The 21,525-nt window shown below is 42.2% G+C and overlaps 1 protein-coding gene across 1 annotated transcript in view; it reads right to left on the bottom strand.

Moving 5' to 3' along the window:
* Window positions 1-419: 419 nt before the first annotated feature.
* Window positions 420-21,525, bottom strand: part of MRPL2 (mitochondrial ribosomal protein L2) — a 40,886-nt gene continuing 19,780 nt past the window's right edge. The window contains 6 exon segments of the mRNA XM_075204543.1: window positions 420-1,908; window positions 1,992-2,065; window positions 2,197-2,307; window positions 2,391-2,506; window positions 12,173-12,221; window positions 12,224-12,313. Of these exon segments, the coding sequence (XP_075060644.1) occupies window positions 1,690-1,908; window positions 1,992-2,065; window positions 2,197-2,307; window positions 2,391-2,506; window positions 12,173-12,221; window positions 12,224-12,313 (659 nt within the window). The 3' untranslated portion in view covers window positions 420-1,689.

Here is a 21,525-nt window from a genome sequence, read left to right on the forward strand (position 1 = left end):
CTGAGTTACTGTGCTTACTGTTTACTGTACTGTGCTGTCTCACCTTGTATTGTAATTCGTTTTGTCCCTGTACGGCGCCACGGACACCTTGTGGCGCCCTATAAATAAAAATTAATAATAATAATAATCTTGATCACAGACTTCAGACCTGAATGACGGTTTACTGGATCCAGGGCGCCTGCGATAAGTAACGGCTGTACTTATTATTTCGCTTGAATTATTCTGCTACTTTTTGAGAATAAATATTTGTGCGTTGGAAACACAAATTGACATTCGACAATCGTTATTGGATAGCGACAAAACGTGCATAACAGGACTCTAGTGTAGAATGTGTAGAACATTAAACTATTAAAACTCATTTTATCAACCAGCCACTTGTCTTTCACTAATTGTAACAGAATTATGAGCCAACTCAAATATTTCCAACTGCACCGTCTTTATAAGCCAGTTTTAACAATGCACCATAACTTCTGCATTATTGGGACTGAAATCCTTCTTTAGAAATTCCTCACTCACTAAACAGCTCAACTATAGCAGCTTATACACCATTCAACACCAAAGGCGCTTCCAAAGTGCAAACAGACAGAAGCCTCTGTGTATTCTCTGGATGAGGGAGTCTGGTTGCAGTTAGCTGAAGATCATAGGGCACAATTTAATTGTTCACATCAGATATATTTTACATCTGTGAGGGTCAAATACATGAATGTATCAAAGTGTGATTTTTGCTGATTATGTTCAGTACAAGATGGACCTCTGTTTAATTCAGTGGTGGGCAAACCAGTCCTCAAGGGCCATCAACAGTTCATGTTTTTAGGATTTCTTTAATCATGCACAGCGGAGTTAATCTATTTGGCTGGGTCAGTAATTATCCCAGCTGTTTCTACAGACAGAAATCCTAAAAACATGAACTGTTGTTGGCCCTTGAGGACTGGTTTGCCCACCCCTGGTTTAATTGGTATAGCAGAGGTAAATGTACATAGGATCTGGAATGTACCATTCATCTACTATTTTATTATACTAGGAAATGGATTGGGCGGAGATGGAAAAGTAATCATCTACCTGTCAGACAGCGACAAAGTAGGAATGAAATGAATGAGGAAAATCCACTGTATAACGCCACATATACATCAATAGAGGGGCCCTGATAAAAACCACCAACATTTGTTGGATGAGGTTCAATTACCCACGAATTGCAGCTTCTGGTCTAGACTGCTCTCCCCAGTAATATGTGCTTGATTCTCATGGTTATGGGGTACGTAATTAGTGCAGAGTTTTATATTATAAATTGAAAATAAACACCTTAAAAAAGAAACCGATGATGTCAGCCCACATGTGCCAATCACACAAATGTATATTTCTACTATATAATACATTTACTATACTAGGGGCATATAGTGAACTATTACTAGTCGCACAGTACTGCCACCTGGAGGCAAATAAAGATGTCAATGACCAGATAAGTAGTTATTGCCTCACTAAGACCTCCACGAATGAACATCCCTGCACCGAAGTGCTTGTCCATTGGGCTGGTTCTGAGATACGTTCCCTATTGCCAGGTATTTACTCTTTATCCTCCATAAGCAAAGCAGATCCTGCTAGTAAATTTAATAACACATTATGTGACAGATAGAAACATTATCTTGGGATCTTGCTGTACAAAGCATGGAGAGGATATGACGCAGAAGGTGATTAAGCTCGTGGTGCTGGACGGGCACTTGGTAACGTTACATAACTCTTCAAGGCAGGCAAAGGTTTGATTTTGCGTCCAGCCCAGCCTCCCTTCCTCTTCCATAGTCCACTAGACGGACGGATTCCCAACCACCGATTTCGCCCTGCTTTTCCAATAACCCGCTTGTTGTGGTCTACATTGGACACACGTCCCACGGTGGCCACACAGGTTTCTAACACCTGTAAAGATTAGAGAGAAAAGTGCTGAGTATCAAAGAGGAATCCTAAGTGATTTGGAAGAAATGAGGTTACATTCTGGTCACCTGAACTTGTCTCTTGGATGGAAGCTGCACAATTGCTGTCCCATTCACCTTCCTCAGCAACACCCCACAGGTACCTGTGAGAGAGGGGAAGAGGATAAATATACATAAGACCCCACAATGCCAGGTGAACATCACAACTCCATACATTTTGCTGTAGTCCCAGTAATTTAGTTCTTGGTGTTAGACCAGACTCCGTGCTACTCACCAGCAGCTCTAATGTAGTCTGCTCCCTTCCCAGGAATCACCTCCAGACAATTGATGAGGGTTCCCACTGGCAAAGCTCCGAGAGGGTGGGCATCTCCCTCCTGAGCAGATACTAAAGAATAGTAAACACAATGTTAAAATTGTGCAACATGATCAGAGCACAACCAACCAATCAGCCATAAACCCTGATCATACCAGCCATGCGACCAATGTGTCCAGATGATGTGATCAGATCTCCGGCCTTCATGTTCTCCGTGGCTATAATCCAGCGCTTCCGCTTCCCACCGGCTACCAGTGCGATATCTGCCGACCTGGGGAGACAAAAATACAAAGCTCCAATCCTGTGTCAATGGCCAAAATCCCACATAACTGCCAACTTCATGAAATTCTGCACCGTACCAATGCGACACGTCATAGATACACATCGTGATTCACAACACATCTGTAGTTATTACAGATACACGTGTAAATTATTTATCAGAATCAAAAACTGACTGAGCAAAGGTCTGGAGGGAACAAGATCAAGACAATGGTCCTATATAGTGCTCTCCTCTAAACATTATCGTTTAAACATTTCAAAAGACTCATTAAAAATGCCATATGTGCCTTAAACTGCACCTTTTAATTGCTAAAGGGCTGTTAATTATCAACATGTATGAACATAATTTTAATTATTTGCAGATATTTCCTGAACTGGTGTCAGACACCTTAAACCAAGGAAGGTTCTTGAATCCACTTTCTGCCTAGGGTCTACACCACAGAAGTCAGAAGTGTGGCCAGGTGTAACAGAAGTCAGGAGTGTGGCTGGGTGTGGCCAGGTGTAACAGAAGTCAGGAGTGTGGCTGGGTGTGGCCAGGTGTAACAGAAGTCAGGAGTGTGGCTGGGTGTGGCCAGGCGTAACAGAAGTCAGGAGTGTGGCCAGGCGTAACAGAAGTCAGGAGTGTGGCCAGGCGTAACAGAAGTCAGGAGTGTGGCCAGGCGTAACAGAAGTCAGGAGTGTGGCCAGGCGTAACAGAAGTCAGGAGTGTGGCCAGGCGTAACAGAAGTCAGGAGTGTGGCCAGGTATAACAGAAGTCAGGAGTGTGGCCAGGTGTAACAGAAGTCAGGAGTGTGGCCAGGTGTAACAGAAGTCAGGAGTGTGGCCAGGCGTAACAGAAGTCAGGAGTGTGGCCAGGCGTAACAGAAGTCAGGAGTGTGGCCAGGTGTAACAGAAGTCAGGAGTGTGGCAGGGTGTGGCCAGGTGTAACAGAAGTCAGGAGTGTGGCTGGGTGTAACAGAAGTCAGGAGTGTGGCCAGGCGTAACAGAAGTCAGGAGTGTGGCCAGGCGTAACAGAAGTCAGGAGTGTGGCCAGGTGTAACAGAAGTCAGGAGTGTGGCTGGGTGTGGCCAGGTGTAACAGAAGTCAGAAGTGTGGTCAGGTGTAACAGAAGTCAGGAGTGTGGCCAGGTATAACAGAAGTCAGGAGTGTGGCCAGGTGTAACAGAAGTCAGGAGTGTGGCCAGGTGTAACAGAAGTCAGGAGTGTGGCCAGGCGTAACAGAAGTCAGGAGTGTGGCCAGGCGTAACAGAAGTCAGGAGTGTGGCCAGGCGTAACAGAAGTCAGGAGTGTGGCCAGGCGTAACAGAAGTCAGGAGTGTGGCCAGGCGTAACAGAAGTCAGGAGTGTGGCCAGGCGTAACAGAAGTCAGGAGTGTGGCCAGGTGTAACAGAAGTCAGGAGTGTGGCCAGGCGTAACAGAAGTCAGGAGTGTGGCCAGGTGTAACAGAAGTCAGGAGTGTGGCAGGGTGTAACAGAAGTCAGGAGTGTGGCCAGGTGTAACAGAAGTCAGAAGTGTGGCCGGGTGTAACAGAAGTCAGGAGTGTGGCCGGGTGTAACAGAAGTCAGGAGTGTGGCCAGGCGTAACAGAAGTCAGGAGTGTGGCCAGGTGTAACAGAAGTCAGGAGTGTGGCCAGGTGTAACAGAAGTCAGGAGTGTGGTCAGGTGTAACAGAAGTCAGGAGTGTGGTCAGGTGTAACAGAAGTCAGGAGTGTGGCCAGGTGTAACAGAAGTCAGGAGTGTGGCCAGGTGTAACAGAAGTCAGGAGTGTGGCCAGGTGTAACAGAAGTCAGGAGTGTGGCCAGGTGTAACAGAAGTCAGGAGTGTGGCCAGGTGTAACAGAAGTCAGAAGTGTGGCCGGGTGTAACAGAAGTCAGGAGTGTGGCCAGGTGTAACAGAAGTCAGGAGTGTGGCCAGGCGTAACAGAAGTCAGAAGTGTGGCCGGGTGTAACAGAAGTCAGGAGTGTGGCCGGGTGTAACAGAAGTCAGAAGTGTGGCCGGGTGTAACAGAAGTCAGGAGTGTGGCCAGGTGTAACAGAAGTCAGGAGTGTGGCTGGGTGTGGCCAGGTGTAACAGAAGTCAGGAGTGTGGCCAGGTGTAACAGAAGTCAGGAGTGTGGCCAGGTGTAACAGAAGTCAGGAGTGTGGCCAGGTGTAACAGAAGTCAGGAGTGTGGTCAGGTGTAACAGAAGTCAGGAGTGTGGTCAGGTGTAACAGAAGTCAGGAGTGTGGTCAGGTGTAACAGAAGTCAGGAGTGTGGCCGGGTGTAACAGAAGTCAGGAGTGTGGCCGGGTGTAACAGAAGTCAGGAGTGTGGCCGGGTGTAACAGAAGTCAGGAGTGTGGCCAGGTGTAACAGAAGTCAGGAGTGTGGCCGGGTGTAACAGAAGTCAGGAGTGTGGCCAGGTGTAACAGAAGTCAGAAGTGTGGTCAGGTGTAACAGAAGTCAGGAGTGTGGCCAGGTGTAACAGAAGTCAGGAGTGTGGCCAGGCGTAACAGAAGTCAGGAGTGTGGCCAGGTGTAACAGAAGTCAGGAGTGTGGCCAGGTGTAACAGAAGTCAGAAGTGTGGCCAGGTGTAACAGAAGTCAGGAGTGTGGCCAGGCGTAACAGAAGTCAGGAGTGTGGCCAGGCGTAACAGAAGTCAGGAGTGTGGCCGGGTGTAACAGAAGTCAGGAGTGTGGCCAGGTGTAACAGAAGTCAGGAGTGTGGCCAGGTGTAACAGAAGTCAGGAGTGTGGCCAGGTGTAACAGAAGTCAGGAGTGTGGCCAGGTGTAACAGAAGTCAGGAGTGTGGCCAGGTGTAACAGAAGTCAGGAGTGTGGCCAGGTGTAACAGAAGTCAGGAGTGTGGCCGGGTGTAACAGAAGTCAGGAGTGTGGCCAGGTGTAACAGAAGTCAGGAGTGTGGCTGGGCATAATAAAAGTCAGCATTGGGAATGAATAGCAGAAATCAAAGCGCAAAACAGAAGCAAGGTCAGGAACACAATAACCAGACTCTTTCTAAAGTGAATACTGAGCAAAAATAATTATTAAAGTTGATCTATTACCTGGTTTCTCTCAACAAGACTCACACTCACTGTCTTTCGTCTTATTATTCCTCTCCTTTCACTTATACACCTAAAAATAGTTTTACCCCCTTTACCTACTGACTGGGCCACATTCTCTTCAGCTTTGCACATCTGATCACCTTCTTAGCCTCCTTCTGTCTAACTAGATCCACCTCTGTCTCTTATTTCCTAAAAACTACCTTTTTCCCTGTCACACTACTTGCTACTTCTTTTGTAAACCACACTGGTGTCCTTTTCCTTGTACTTTTCTTAACCCTTTTGATACAAAGGTTGGTTGCTTTTAGCATTTCCCACCTCTCCTCCTTTCCAGTTCCCCCACTCTGCCATCTCTATAAAGTCAGCGTTCCTAAAATCTAAAACATCTGTGTTTGTGCTATGAGTCTGTCTCTGTCTTTATACTAAACCATACTGCTTGATGGTCACTGGATCCTTGGTTCTCACCCACATTTACATCAGATATTCTGTCTCCATTTGTAAGTAGACAGAACTCAATTTTACTCCGCACCAAGTTACTGAACCCCTTTTTTTTAAATTAATTTCTTTTCTTATATATAATTTAATCTGTAAGGGGAGGTGCTCCTGTACTCATGTATCAATATGGTAACTGTCAAAAAAGGGAAAGAGAAAATGGTACTGACGGAGCACTCTTTTGACCAGATAATTAAGTTGTAGTGTACATCTATAATATAAAATCAATAATTTTTATTGGTATGTATTAAAATAGTCAAAGCGAAATATTAAAAAGTGATATAATGTGTTGTAAACCAAGTGTTTTACTGTTAAGAGGTAGATCCACTACCACGCTGGCTTGCTGTCTTAGGGGAATTGATAAAGGCTGATAGAGAACAATATTGTAATCTAACTTATTAGATGGCTATATATTGGTGGGTAGGGACCTATTATTGTGTCCCATTTCCTAAGTAGGAGTGGTCATACTTTATATATAGTAAACCATAAAATATTCCAATAGTCTATCCTTATATATGCAGATAGGTCACTGCTTATGAGTCTATTGGACTCCTTGGTTAATCTATTGATACTTTAGTAATGTGATGTTAGATAACATTTGCCTTCCTGTAGGTCAATGTTATCTTGTTTATATAATTGTTTTTCTTGGTTGTTAAGTAACTTAATATTAGTTAACAATTCAGCAATCCTCAATATTATCAAGGGTTGTTGATAAAAGACACGGTCTTATATAGTCTAGGCAGCAGGTTTAATATTGTTGTCTTAGCCTGTGCAATCTCATTTGTAACCTTGATTACTGCTGATGACTAAGTCTTAAACTGGATCCATATGTATAGCAGTATAGGCGCTGTTTAGGTGGATTTCTATAATGACAGCCCTAGAACTGTTACTTTATCGGATAGAACGTGGAATAGCACATCCTCTAATTAATTTGAAAGTTTGTCGTCAGCCTATTATACCATATTATAAACCCCTGACATGCAGCTCAGCGTAACGCCGACGCGTGTTTCGCTTATGAGCTTTTACTAGGCCATTGCCTAGAGTAACTTATGCCATTGCCTAGTAAAAGCTCATAAGCGAAACGCGCGTCGGCGTTACGCTGAGCTGCATGTCAGGGGTTTATAATATGGTATAATAGGCTGACGACAAACTTTCAAATTAATTAGAGGATGTGCTATTCCACGTTCTATCCGATAAAGTAACAGTTCTAGGGCTGTCATTATAGAAATCCACCTAAACAGCGCCTATACTGCTATACATATGGATCCAGTTTAAGACTTAGTCATCAGCAGTAATCAAGGTTACAAATGAGATTGCACAGGCTAAGACAACAATATTAAACCTGCTGCCTAGACTATATAAGACCGTGTCTTTTATCAACAACCCTTGATAATATTGAGGATTGCTGAATTGTTAACTAATATTAAGTTACTTAACAACCAAGAAAAACAATTATATAAACAAGATAACATTGACCTACAGGAAGGCAAATGTTATCTAACATCACATTACTAAAGTATCAATAGATTAACCAAGGAGTCCAATAGACTCATAAGCAGTGACCTATCTGCATATATAAGGATAGACTATTGGAATATTTTATGGTTTACTATATATAAAGTATGACCACTCCTACTTAGGAAATGGGACACAATAATAGGTCCCTACCCACCAATATATAGCCATCTAATAAGTTAGATTACAATATTGTTCTCTATCAGCCTTTATCAATTCCCCTAAGACAGCAAGCCAGCGTGGTAGTGGATCTACCTCTTAACAGTAAAACACTTGGTTTACAACACATTATATCACTTTTTAATATTTCGCTTTGACTATTTTAATACATACCAATAAAAATTATTGATTTTATATTATAGATGTACACTACAACTTAATTATCTGGTCAAAAGAGTGCTCCGTCAGTACCATTTTCTCTTTCCCTTTTTTGACAGTTTCCATTTGTAAGTAATAAGTCTAATATTGCATCTTTGCGAGTGGGCTCCCTCACCATCTGTTTGAGGTCTGCTCCCTGCAAGGGCTTCAGTGTCCTTACCTCTAGTGGTACTTGCAGAAGACCCCTCCCAGTTCACATCAGGTAGATTAATATCTCCCATGATCAATACCTCTCCTCTAATGCCATTTAATATATTCACTGGACGAGACGAATTCAATTAATGTATCTGGTAGCAATAAGTGTGCATAACATAGATTGCCATTATAAAAACAGCGCCTCATGTGCCCATAGTAAATTAGTATTGCAGATATAACCCATGAGTGAATTGATCACTATCTCTTTTCATTTGCTATATCCTTTAGTGAACAATGTTTTTGTTCACCGTAGTATACAAGCTAAAAGGTAAACAAGCAAACCACGCCCTGCTTATTAAATAATAGGTAACAGGTCATGAAGTTTAGATTTATGCTCATAATCTTTAAAATCCTGATTGAACTACCCATCTGTCTCTTAAGTCATAGCAACGTTCCTATAACCAACGTGCGTTTCGTTTGTACCTGATCATATTCTAAACCGGTCCCAATACAATTGGTCATTTAGCAATTTTCCTGGTAAATATAAAAGTACCTACCCACTGAAATCCCACTTATTTTAACTTACTAAGAATATTTCACTTTTTAATATATATTTTAAAAAAAGAGTATGTAATGAAGGGTTAAATTTCCAATTTTGTCCAGGGCGGTTACATATACATCTCTCTAATCTGAACAAACTCGTGAAGGCCAAGTATGTGTCTCCTGATAATGGCACCCCAAACGAACAGTAGTTCTTTTTTCCTTCCATTTAAATACTTTATACCTACAAACATAACAACACAGCACGTCCTGTAAGACTCAAATAGAGTTATCAATTTATATCACCTCTTTATGAAAATGTATTGATTGCTTTTATGGAACATGATTTCTGCTTTAGCTAATATGTGTAAGTAAACTAGTTTAAATTCTTCAAGTTGATTCAGTGGTATTTCTCTGCATTTGTATTGTTATTTTTAGTTAGCTTATTTCAATTTATTTTCAATCTTTCGAATGTTCAATTGGCATGAATGTTTGACATCTATAGAGTTGAACAAGAGTTAATTAGAGCGATAACCCTAAAGGTTCGGTAAGTTTCTGTGTTCCTTTTTTTTTTTTTTTTTTTTATGGCTGGCGCCTGGCGCGTGGCAGAGTGAGAGGGACGGGGACACATCGTGAGAGGGGGCAGTGGAGGGGAGACAGCGTGAGAGGGGCAGAGGAGGGGGAGGACAGCGTGAGAGAGGGCAGTGGAGGGGGGAGACAGCGTGAGAGAGGGCAGTGGAGGGGGAGACAGCGTGAGAGAGGGCAGTGGAGGGGGAGACAGCGTGAGAGAGGGCAGTGGAGGGGGAGACAGCGTGAGAGAGGGCAGTGGAGGGGGAGACAGCGTGAGAGAGGGCAGTGGAGGGGGAGACAGCGTGAGAAAGGGCACAGGAGGGGGAGACAGCGTGAGAGAGGGCAGAGAAGGGGGAGACAGCGTGACAGAGGGGGCAGTGTGAGAGAGGGCAGAGGAGGGGGAGACAGCGTGTAGAAAGGGCAGAGGAGGGGAGACAGCGTGAGAGAGGGCAGAGGAGGGGGAGACAGCGTGAGAGAGGGCAGAGGAGGGGAGACAGCGTGAGAGAGGCAGAGGAGGGGTGGGAGACAGCGTGAGAGAGGGCAGAGGAGGGGGAGACAGCGTGAGAGAGGGCAGTGGAGGGGAGACAGCGGAGAGAGGGCAGAGGATGGGGAGACAGCGTGAGAAAGGGCACAGAGGAGGGAGGACAGCGTGAGAGAGGGCAGAGGAGGGGGAGACAGCGTGACAGAGGGGGCAGTGTGAGAGAGGGCAGAGTGTCTGGATGTAGAGGGGCATTTTTGGCATACAACTAAATAAGTATTTCTGTCCTGACCTAAATACTTATTACAATTTTTTGACCCAACAACTTCTAAACAGGACTGCTCAATAATTATTTTGGAGGGGGTGCCTTGAAAAATTTGGAGACTCTAAGGGTGCAGCGAACTGCAAAAGTTTGGGAACCACTGATCTAGACAGTAGGCTATAAATGCTTCCACATCGGCTGGGAGATCCATTCAGGTCACCTCACTTATAACGCCATCATGCAGTCCTTTTCAAAATAGATGGCATTAAGGATTATTAGGTGTTGCCAACCAAACAACGAAATTCAATAGTGTACTCCACCATCAATGGCTGCTGATTCTGCTGTAGCTCCTCTATCACACAATGTATACAGGGGCACAGGCTAAAGCATTTCTTTTCAAGTGGGTCAGAATCATTCCCACCCTTAGAAAGGACGTGGAATACGTTAGAGGCTCGAGCCGGGCAATAGCTTGTTTGTTACCCAACATATTTCTTGGGCTACGCAACATGAAAGTTTGGCACCAGTGCGGATGAATAAACATTGGCTACACTGGCATAAATGAGTTTCTATAGGTCTGGAACCCGCAGCTTACATGGCAGAGTTGGTATCCTGGATAGGCTGCAGCAGTGACGAGTCTGATGGTGCCGTCATATTCTGTTTAGACTGTTTTTTGTCCAGATTATTTTGTCAGAAATTTTCTAACTGTAGCAGATTTGTGTATTAAAGGATTCCAGGGCTGGAACCTGTAATAGCAGCAGTGGGATCAGGACTTAGGTTAAGTCGAGAGGTCAGTCAGGTCAAAATCAATATGAGGAGTTGAATAGCAGGATTCAAAGTTTAGAACACAAGAACTAAGAAACGTGGAATGCTAGATTTAGTGTCAGTCTCGGTGATAAGTTTTCATAGTGCCAATAAGACAGATTTTGGTAGGGTCAGTTGATTTGAAATGCTGGATGCCACAAGTAGGGACACCCACCATGAAATCTGATATCGCAATGCCAGAGAAATAATCAAGAAACTTGAGTGACACTTTTGTGCCCAAAACAATTATCATTAGGGTGTTCCCACGGATACACCACAAAATGCAAAGCAGGTTACATCCGTCTACTTTATATGAAAGGATATTGTGAGCTGGATTCTCCCTTCTGTTTATACTTGCTGATGTTTTCTCCATTTTGGATTCTTTGAAGTTGGTCCCAATGTCTGATAAGTTAGGATTTTATGGTGATCGTTAAATGATGTCATCCAGCTTCAGATAATTCATTGGCTACATGTGTTTTAGAAACTAAGTGCATTATTCTAATGCGCTCATTGCAAAATTTATAAATAAATATATATATATATGCGCCAAGAAAACGTATCCGCGCGATTACATTATCACTACAAGCCCGCACCATTAACACAAAGCAGGATGGATCCATATTGTTTACGGCAAACTCTACTATCGACATGTCGCAGCAGGCATTGTGATTCGTCAAACCAGGTAAACAAATTTCCAACTCCAGTTTTGGTGAGCCTGTGCCCACTGTATCCTCAGTTTCTTGTTCTTAGCTTACAGGAGTGGAAACCAGTGTGGTCTTCTGCTGCTGTAGCCCATCACTTCAAGGTGCTATGTTCAGAGATGATCTCCGCATAACACAGTTATAACACATGCTATTCCAGTTACTATTGCCTTACTGTCAGTTTCACCAGTCTGGCCTTTCTCCTCTATTAACAAGCTGCTGCTCACAGGATGTTTTTTGTTTTTGCACACCATTGTCTGTAAACGCGAGAGACTGTGTGTGAAAATCCTACGAGATCAGCAGTTTCTGAGATACTCTGGCACCAACAATCATTCCACGGTCAGTCACTTAGATTATACTTTTCCCACATTCTGGAATTTGGTCTAAAAAAAAACCCCAAAGTGAACTCTGATCATATCTGCATGCTTTTATGTGTCTAAGTTGCTGCCACATGATTGGCTGATTAGATATGTGTATTAACGAGCAGATGTACAGATCTACCTAGTAAAGCATCCACAGAGTGTGTATGTGTAAAATTATATCTCTCTCTATATCTATCTCATTATAGTGGAACCACAGCAATATCAAATAAAAGTGTATTACACAGCAGCAGAGAAGCAGAAGAGCTTATCTAAACACTTTACCATACATGCTGGGGGCAGAGAATAACGTGCTGTGTAAGTAATATATCATAATGATTGACAGGAACAAAGACAGTCATTTTATTTCTAGTTAAAACGTCTGGAGTATTACCTGCAGGGGTCATAGCGCACCTCAGTCACCTTCTCTTGGAATGGAACATTTTCCCGCCACGTTCATAGTTCAGCCTATGGAAATCAATCATCCGAAACAGCTGCTTGTGCCCCCCTCCAATCCCTCGTACACGGATTCGACCTGCATATTTACACAATAAAAAAAAAAAAAAATGTTTTATTTCTCCTCCCTGTGAAGTGTGTTTCTCAAACACAGCGATGCTAGAAGTGCAGCCAATGAGAAAGGTCCGATAGTGAAAGAACAACCAGTCCAGGAGTTCAAACATATTTTGATAATCTTGTGTATTACAATATGTTGTATAAAAATGAAATACAAGTCTTGTGTTGGGATTCTTCTCTTCAGTATGATTAACAGTATCTGGTGGTTCTCACTGGTCTTTCACAACCCTAAAAATAGTGGGTAGGTGATTGGTGAAAGGATAGAAGTATAGTGTCATAAATGTATGGACAGTGGATGGTAGGAAAGAGGTACAGAGACAGAAATGAGTGGAGGAAGGGAGCTAGAAGAGATGTATAGAGCCTTAAGTGGGTGAACAATTTGTGATACGAGAGAGGTACAGTGCTGACAATGGGAAGACCATGAGTGGATGATGGATGGTGGGGATGTGGTCTAGAGCTGAAAGTGGGGGGACGATGATTGGTAGGAGAGAGGAAGGGAGTTGAAGTGAGTGGACAATAGTGGTAGAAAAGAAGTATAGAGCCTGAAATATGTGGACGATAGCGGTAGGAGAGAGCTTTAGAGCCGGAAATGGGTGGTGGGTAAGAGGTATAGAGCTGGAAGTGGATGGACAATGAGCAGAAGGAGAGGAATATTTAGAGTCAGAAGAGGGAGGGAGGTATAAATCCTGAAGTGGTTAAACGATGGGCAGGAGGAGAGAGGTATAGCGCTGGAAACGCTATACCTCTTTAATGTGGAGATGTGAAGGAATTGGGTGCAGGGAAAATCTTGCCAGAAGATCCTTGCTGCACTCCAGCAATGTTAGAGTGATCATTTACTGAAGATCAAGGTAGACTTGCATTAGGTTCCCCCTGCCCTAAAATTGTTGCCCTCTTGCCAGCTTGATTCCTAGAAGCAAGGGGAAGACATAACAGCAGCCATTTTTGAAAAATAAAATTATACTCACCAATAATTTCATTTTATCAAAGCACTCTATGGCAGGCCTAACGAATGGTTAACCATCAATCAGCTGAGCAGAGACAGGAACAAAAGTTGACACCCCCAGGAAGGTATATAGTGTAACTCTTCCTTCCTTTGTTGTCTTTAAATGTTTTCGGAGACAGCTTGGGAAGTCACTCAAACAACCAGATAACATGGTTGGGATTATTTGGGCTGCCATGGAATACGTTGAGGAATTTAAATTTTCAGTAAGGTTAATTTGCTTTTTTCTTCCACAGACTCCGCGGGGCCCTTATGAATGGGATGTACTCAAGCAATAAGAGAGTGGGTTAAAAGTACAGTTTCTTGATCAATGTGAAATGTGGAAATGACCTTCGACAAAGAGATAGGATTTTTTCTTAGCTCTACATTATTGGTGTACATATTAAAAATGGTTCCTTGCACCTTAAAGCCTTGAGTTCTCACCCTCGTCTTGCCACCAAAAATAGTACCTTAAGTTTAAGCCATTTAAGTGAAACGTCATGTAAGAGTTCAAATGGTTCTGATACTAGAGCCTTCAAAAGAAGATTTAGGTCCCATGGTGGCACAAAGGATTTGATGCTAGGATGAATCCTTTTGGCTGCTTGAAAGATCTTCCCACTAAATTTGATGTCAATCTTGTGTCAAAGAACACAGTAAGTACCACAACCGGTACCTTCAATGTACCAAGGGCAATTCCCTTCTGCAAACTTTCATGAGGGAAATTCAGCACCTGATGTAGGTTATTCACAACTGAATTGATCAATATGGATTTGCACAAAGTATGAATGTTCTCCAAACTCTATAACTATGAAATAAATTCTCTCTTTCTTGCTTGCAAAATCACCTCAATCACATTGTCAGAGATTCGTTTACTCTTGAGCAATGACAGCTATCAAGGGGAGTCTCCAGATTCAGGTGAAAAGTAGGCCCTTTATGCAGAATATCTGCATCTGAAGTGGTGAAGACCAAGGTTGTTCTAGGAGCATTTCCCATGCTACTGCGAACCACGGCCAGTATGAAGAACTGCCATTACTTCCACTGCTCCTTTCTTGACCTTCTTCAGTGTGTGTGCAGTAAGTTTTTGGGACAGAATCATTCTGTTTTGGCGTTTTGACTTATCAATTGTACACGAGAGGTCCCAAACTTTTTCACCAACTGTTGATACATCTCCTTGTGTGATGCACACTCTCCTGGATGGATTGGATACTAACGGAGATAAAATGCCGCTATGTGAAGCGTTAACAGAGATCTCAGATGGTTGATACCTCTGTAATCATGGTTTTGCTCTTGGTGCCGTCTTGTTGGTTTGTGAATGGCACTACCATAAAGCTGAGATTTCCTTGAGATACTCCATGACAGTCATTACAATAGGTTAGTCTCCTTTTAACCTTAGGTAGAGACAGGAAAATAGAAATGCCCCCAGGTAATATATAGTGCAGCTGCTCCTCTACCTCTGTGTTTTTGAGCGACTTCAAGCTGTTCCTAAAATATATAAGTACAAACATCTCAAACAATATGGGTGGGAATATTGGGCTACCATGAAACATTGTGAGGAAAATAAATTACTGGCAAGTATAATTTGCTCTTTAATCCTCCATCGCAGTCATTACAATGGGATGTACCCAAAGTGTGCATCAGAAGACATTATGTCTAGTAGATAATGTCTGGTGAAGGTACGAATAGATAATCATCCTGCTGCTTTGTACAGGCCTGAGCTTTCCGTGCCTAAAAAGCTTCCACTGTCGTCGAGTGAGCCTTCAGGATTAATGGCAGCTTACGCCCATTTCCCTTGTGTGCCTCTGTAAAGACTTCTCTTATCCATCTTGAGATGGTCTGTTTGAATGGGGCACACCCTTTCCTTGGTCTTGTCGGCATCACAATGAGTTGTTCCTAAATACCTCTGTTTTAAAGGACATAGAGATTGTGCTCACTAAATACAGTGTATGTAGCTTTATTTCTTTAATCAGCAGATGGTTGTAAACAAAATAATGACAATATGATTTTGTGATTAATATGAAAAGTGGTCATCACTTAAGCCAAGAAAGCTGGATTAGTATCGCCTTATCTAAGGAGACAAAGTTTATTCCACAAATAATAAATATATATATATATATATATATATATATATATATATATACATATACACACACACACACACACACATACATATATATATATACATACATACATACAAGTTAACCCGTGCATGATACTCATGCATTCTAGTCAAATCAAGCTACTTAAGGTGTTAAAAAGGTTCTTGTCATGCATTTGGACCTAGCCCAGGCCTCCTCAGGGGAAGAGCGTTACTTCCCGACGCAAGCGGCCTTTTTAATGTGTGTTTATGAGGTAAAATTACCTCACGAAAATGAGTTTGACCCCTCAACTCGTAAATTTAGCCTTTACTACCCCTCCCACGGGGGTATGATGGAAGTTAACTGACTTGACTATTCTAATTTTTTTGTCAAATAATGTCAGTATACCAAATTTCAGGTCAATTGGATGAGCCCTTTCTGAGAAAATAGTTTTTTCCACACACACACACACTAACGCACGCCTCTACACATGTGTGTTCATGAGGTAAAATTACCTCACGAAAAGGAGTTTGAGCCCTACCAAATTTCAGCCCTTTTTGAATTTTTTTTCCCACACACACTAAGAATTTAGTAGGTCAGTGTATAACTCCGCCCAGCAGGTGGCGCTGCAACTTGGTTTTTTTTTTCCACACACAGACGCCACTAAGCATTTATATATTAGATATATATATGAAAACAGGGATACTCTGCACTCTCCAAACACATAATTAATGCTATACCAAGTACTGTTCTATTTTAAAAACAGGGAATGTTAGTTCCACATATTGCAATATATGTTAAGCTGACCAACTGACGCCAAAGTCTTCCCATTCTGGCCAGTCCTAACATGATCAAATGCTATGCTATTTTATCTGGGCTTAAGGCTTACCTGCACACATCTTTTAAAGGCAAGGCTTTCCCAAGCACTAGCAGCTAGTGCTTGGGAAAGCCTTACTTGTTTTTAAAATAGAACAGTACTTGGTATAGCATTAATTATGTGTTTGGAGAGTGCAGAGTATCCCTGTTTTCTTGTCTATAAAATGTGGGCAATCCCCTCTTGCACCCCAGTTTGTACATGGTGAGTGCAGAGGATCTATGTCTCATATATATATATATATATATGAAAAAATATCTAGCGTGTTATCTAAAAACAGTCTCTTTTAAAACTATAACACGCTAGATATCTTTACTTTTGATATTTTTTATATACGCTATATGGTGGGGAGTGACGTATTTGATCTCCTGGAGCAAGATCTAAAAGAGGACAAAGCTTGATATGTACGTGCCTATCTAAAATGTGATCACTAGGGGGCAGCACACTGGGAAAAGATCACTCATCTCTGTGAAAGGAGCACTTTGGATGAAAGATCTACAACTTTGACCCAAGTTTTGGAATCATTAATTGTGGATGGTGTTAAATTTATTTGATATATACAGTATTATACTATTAAGATGTCTTATTTCTCCATGTAAATTCGATCAGGGCGAATATCAAACGTGAGAACTGACAGATCCAGAGATCATTGTAAGTAAGTATACTTATTTACTTCTATCAAGTCCAGTAGGAAATATTAACAGCGCTTGAAGGGGTTCTAATTCTTATTGTCACTGGGTATTATCCAGTTTGGTTCTGAATGAGACACTTTCAGTTCTAAGTTTTGCATTTTGGACACCAGTTGAAAGACAGGGAGTCTTGTTAATCAAATGGCGTGATCCATGTCCAGCCTCAGATTGACTATCTTAAGAGCCGAAATGGGGTATGGAAGCAGCTGCCATTGTCGGTCACAGGTAGAATTAATCTGGTCAAAATGATAATTCAACCAACGTTTCTGTATGTTTTGCAGCAGTCGCCGGTATATATCCCCCATAGCATATTTCGTTACATTGAACGTCTCATGGCCTCTTTGGTGTGGGCAGGCAAGAGAGCAAGAGTTAAGCTTACCACTTTATATCGTACTCGAGGGTCGGGGGGCTTGGCTTTGCCGAATCTGCGTCTTTATTATTTTGCTTTCCAGTTGACACATATTGAGGTATGGTTCCGGTCGCGGTTGGGTGTGGATTTGCATGACTTTCTAAATCTCTGAGACAGGCTCTAATCATACATGTGTGCAGTTTCTTCTGGCTGGAAGGAAGGCTGGGGGGTACCCCCCTTTGTTAATACAGGCCATGAAGATTTGGCGATTGTCATCCCAGATTGGGGGTGGATGGGACTTGGATCCGTGCACTCCACTATGGGATAATTTGGATTTTGGAGAATTGATTAGGATGGAGGGAGCTGGAACTTGGCGAATCTATAATATAATACATATTGGACAACTGTATGAGAATGGGATATTATATTCATTTGAGCAACTTCAGAGATTATATAAACTACCTAGGGGCTACTTTTATAGATATTTGCAGTTAAGACATGCTCTGGCCTCGCAGTTTCAGGGAGCTGCCCCAAGCCTCAGTGCAGATTCCTTGAGGGTGCAACGGTCAAGGTTGGGCCAAAGGCGGCAAATTTCATTTTTGTATTCAATATTAGTGGAAGGATCTGGTGGAGGAGGTTTGCCGGAGCTGCGATGCAGGCGGGAGGGTGATCTGGGGTTCTTAGTGACAAGGCATGGGATATGGTGATGTATAGCCCGAAAGAGGTCTCTGCATCAATCAAATTTCGCCAGGTCCGGTTTTTTCTGTTGCACAGGGCGTATCTCACCCCTCTTCGGCTTTCTAAGTTCAATGGGGGTCAGAGGGTTCTGTGTCCCAAGTGTAGGAGTGAGAAAGGGGACTTTTGGCATATGCTCTGGGAGTGTCCGTTGGTCCAATCCTTTTAGGGAGAGGTGGAGGATTGTATTTAAAGATTGGTGGTGGGAGTAGTGGCCTTGACTCCAAAACTCTGTATATTCAGTTTAGGCTTGAACAAAAAAACCCGTAGACTTATTAGATTGCTTATCAACACGTTACTTATGTTGGCAAAGGTGGTGATAGCTAGGAAATGGATGGCACCTGAAGGTCCGACTTTGAGTAGCTGGATTGACCTTGTTAACGATAGTCGGCCATGAAAGGTTTATGTACACCAGCAGGAACCTAGTCGACAAGTATGAAAGAATATGGTACAGGTGGAGGATATCCCCATATGTCACGGAAGGATTGAGGGAGGTGGAGCTCCCCTAATGTAATGCTCGGGGCAGACATCCAGCCACCTATTATATTATTAAGGTCAACGATTGTATTTTGTATCAAAACTGTAATATAATTTCATTGTATCTTGAAATTGTGGAAGATGTGCATACCTTGGCTTGTATATCTAAATGTCAATGCTTTTTCTTTTTTTTTATCTTATTGTGTATGAATACTTGACAATACCTGTAACACTGTGTGGGTTATAGTTAGGGATTTAGCCTAATGTTATGGGCTCTTTTGTTGTTTAGAGTGTGTAAAGAAAAGATAAAAAAAAAAATGCAATAAAATTTTAACCGATTTAAAAAATAAATAAATGGCGTGGTCCACAGATACTTCTCTGCAACCTTACTGAGTGAGCAACGCAACCCGCCATTTTCACATATGACCCCTTAAGTCAGGGGAGAATTTCTATGAAAAGCATTCCTAGAAGGCAAAGTGTTGTAATCTAAATAGAGACATACACACTGTACAATATATTATATATTTTTTTCTATTTGCCCAGAAATTTTATCTGCTGCGATAGCATGAGATGACTCTTTGCCTTGTTTATAACCCAGCAGAAAGGTTAGTACTTGAGCAATCTTGTATTGGACAATGTGCTCTGACTTCCCCATTACTAGGATGTCATCCAGATAGGGCCATAGATTGATCCCTTGCTCCGTAACTCTGCCACCTGTGTAATTAATACCTTAGTGAAAGTTCGAGAATATTTCCAGACCAAAATGATGACAGGTGAACTGTAAATGCTGTCCCAGACCTATGAATGTAAAACAATCCCTTCGCTCATGCGAGAATTAAATTTATAGACTCCATAAGGTAAGGTCTTGCATGGAGAAAGTGATGGACTCGCCTTAAATCTGAAAACAATAGAGAAAACCACTTAGAATTTTCTGACCAGAGAGAGTCTGGTCTGGGGGAACAAGAGAGATCACACACGTTGTCTGCAATGTTTACAGACGGATATGTAAAGCTTCCAATGCTCCTGAAGGGGTTCTGAATCTGACAAAAGTTTCCCCTGGGAACAAAATGGCATTCTATCTTGTAACCTCTTCTGACAACGTCCATAAGCCATTGATCTTGAAAAGTAGGTGTCCATCCTTTTGCATACACCATCATACTGGCCATTGTCATTGTAAGATCTTTTGACCTGATCTCCCCTCTTTAAGCTTGAACGACAAAAGGGTTGTTTGTATGCAGTAGTAACACCTTGTCTGGTGTATTGTCTCCCAGGCTTAGGATGTCTTTCAACTGTTAGGGAAATGAGGAGGGGGGAAATTCTTCACCTTTCGTTCCTGTGGAAAACTGTTAGATTTATCCCCCCAAAAACTCTTGAATGATGTTGTCTAGTTTATCCCCAAACAGCAATGGACGTTAAAGGGGAGTACAGCTAGACTGCCCATGGATTCAGCCAAACAGCTCTTCTAGCTACCACTGTTGAAGCCATAGTTATGTCTGAAAAGGAAGTGGTATGTCTCGCAAGGGAATTCTATTCCCCTCTGCATAACTTCAATGCTTTACAGCAAATATGGTCTAATAATGTTTTCCTGGATATCGGTATGAAGAGTCTCACCCCATAGTCTGAGTGTTCTAGCCATGGAAGCCATATCTACCTCTGATTTCAAGGTAGTTCCAGGTTTTTAAGAAACATTTTCTCTTCGAGGACCCTCGTCTTCTAAAGGAATAGTGGTTTTGGTTGATAAACTGGCTAATACCGTGTCCACTTTTGGAACTGACCCTTATTTCTGTGCCTCTTCATCAATGAAGGGATACATGCGCTCTAATTCACATGACCACATGCTTTATAAATTAATTCCTTTACTGCCTGGTGCATGGGAAAAACTATTTTGTTTTCTACGATCCTCAAATATGGACTTCTGTGGAGGCGGATGCTTCATTAATCCCCATGAATTTGTATACATTACTGAGCAGAATCTCCACATTATCCAAATTAATAATCTTTAATAATATTTAATTTGCCCAGATTTACTACTAGAGGATTCATCTCATATTCCAAGAGTCCATTTCTGATTGGGAGCCCCTATCCTCAAAGTCCATACTTTTCAGAGACCTTGCTCTCTCCACCCCCACATAACATATAAATCCTCCTTAGCCACAAATACTTTCATCATCCAGTTTATCAGCTCCTTCAAGTTCTAAGGGGGCTGGGAATTGCATCCTTTGGCCTGGGCATTACATGTTCCATAAATACCCTTCATAATCAGTAGGTAATGGATTGGCTCCATAGACCTGACGCTGCTGGGCTTTACTCTCTTCACCTCCACAGGCTCTACAAATAGAGATGGAGGAGTATCACTGAACATCTAACTAACCAAAATCCAGAAAAAAAAAAGAACCCCTAATTTAGGGGCTTACCATGGCAGGTGCCCTTTGGGGTTTAGCTACAGCTGTATGGGTTCTATCCTGCTGGCAATGTCCAGTACTCAGTTTTTACTTTTGAAACCATGACACTTGTACTACTTCTGTGTGCAGATGAGCACCACAACCTTTGAAGCTAGAATCTTTCTCGTTAACACAGCCCTTTCCTTTAATGGTGGATCTTGCCACCACTCGAGATTGCTTGGTGCTCCGAATAAGTGTTATAGTCTGATCGTTAGGTTCTTAAATTGCAATCCCACTGATAAAGAGTACATATAGTTGAAGATTCTTCATGTGCCATCTCACTCATGGAAAGATCCCTATAATTCAGGAAAGCAGCCATAATAGCTTGAGACAATCCCTTATTGAAGATTTTTACGGACACTGAATCTTCCGTCAGGTGTTGAATTCTCACAAGTTTCTTCTGACAATGATGCTTTGTCTTTTATTGTATCTTCTTCCCCAGAACTTGCATCTGACGAGAAGGCAGAAGGTGACTCTCCAACCATGTTCTTTTAGGAAAAAGATTACTGTGAATGGTTTTGTTCTCGAAATGTGTTCCAATTTATCTAATCAGAA

The sequence above is a fragment of the Mixophyes fleayi genome, chromosome 3 (genome assembly GCF_038048845.1).
Source record: "Mixophyes fleayi isolate aMixFle1 chromosome 3, aMixFle1.hap1, whole genome shotgun sequence".
In the NCBI taxonomy this organism is placed as follows: Eukaryota; Metazoa; Chordata; class Amphibia; order Anura; family Limnodynastidae; genus Mixophyes; species Mixophyes fleayi.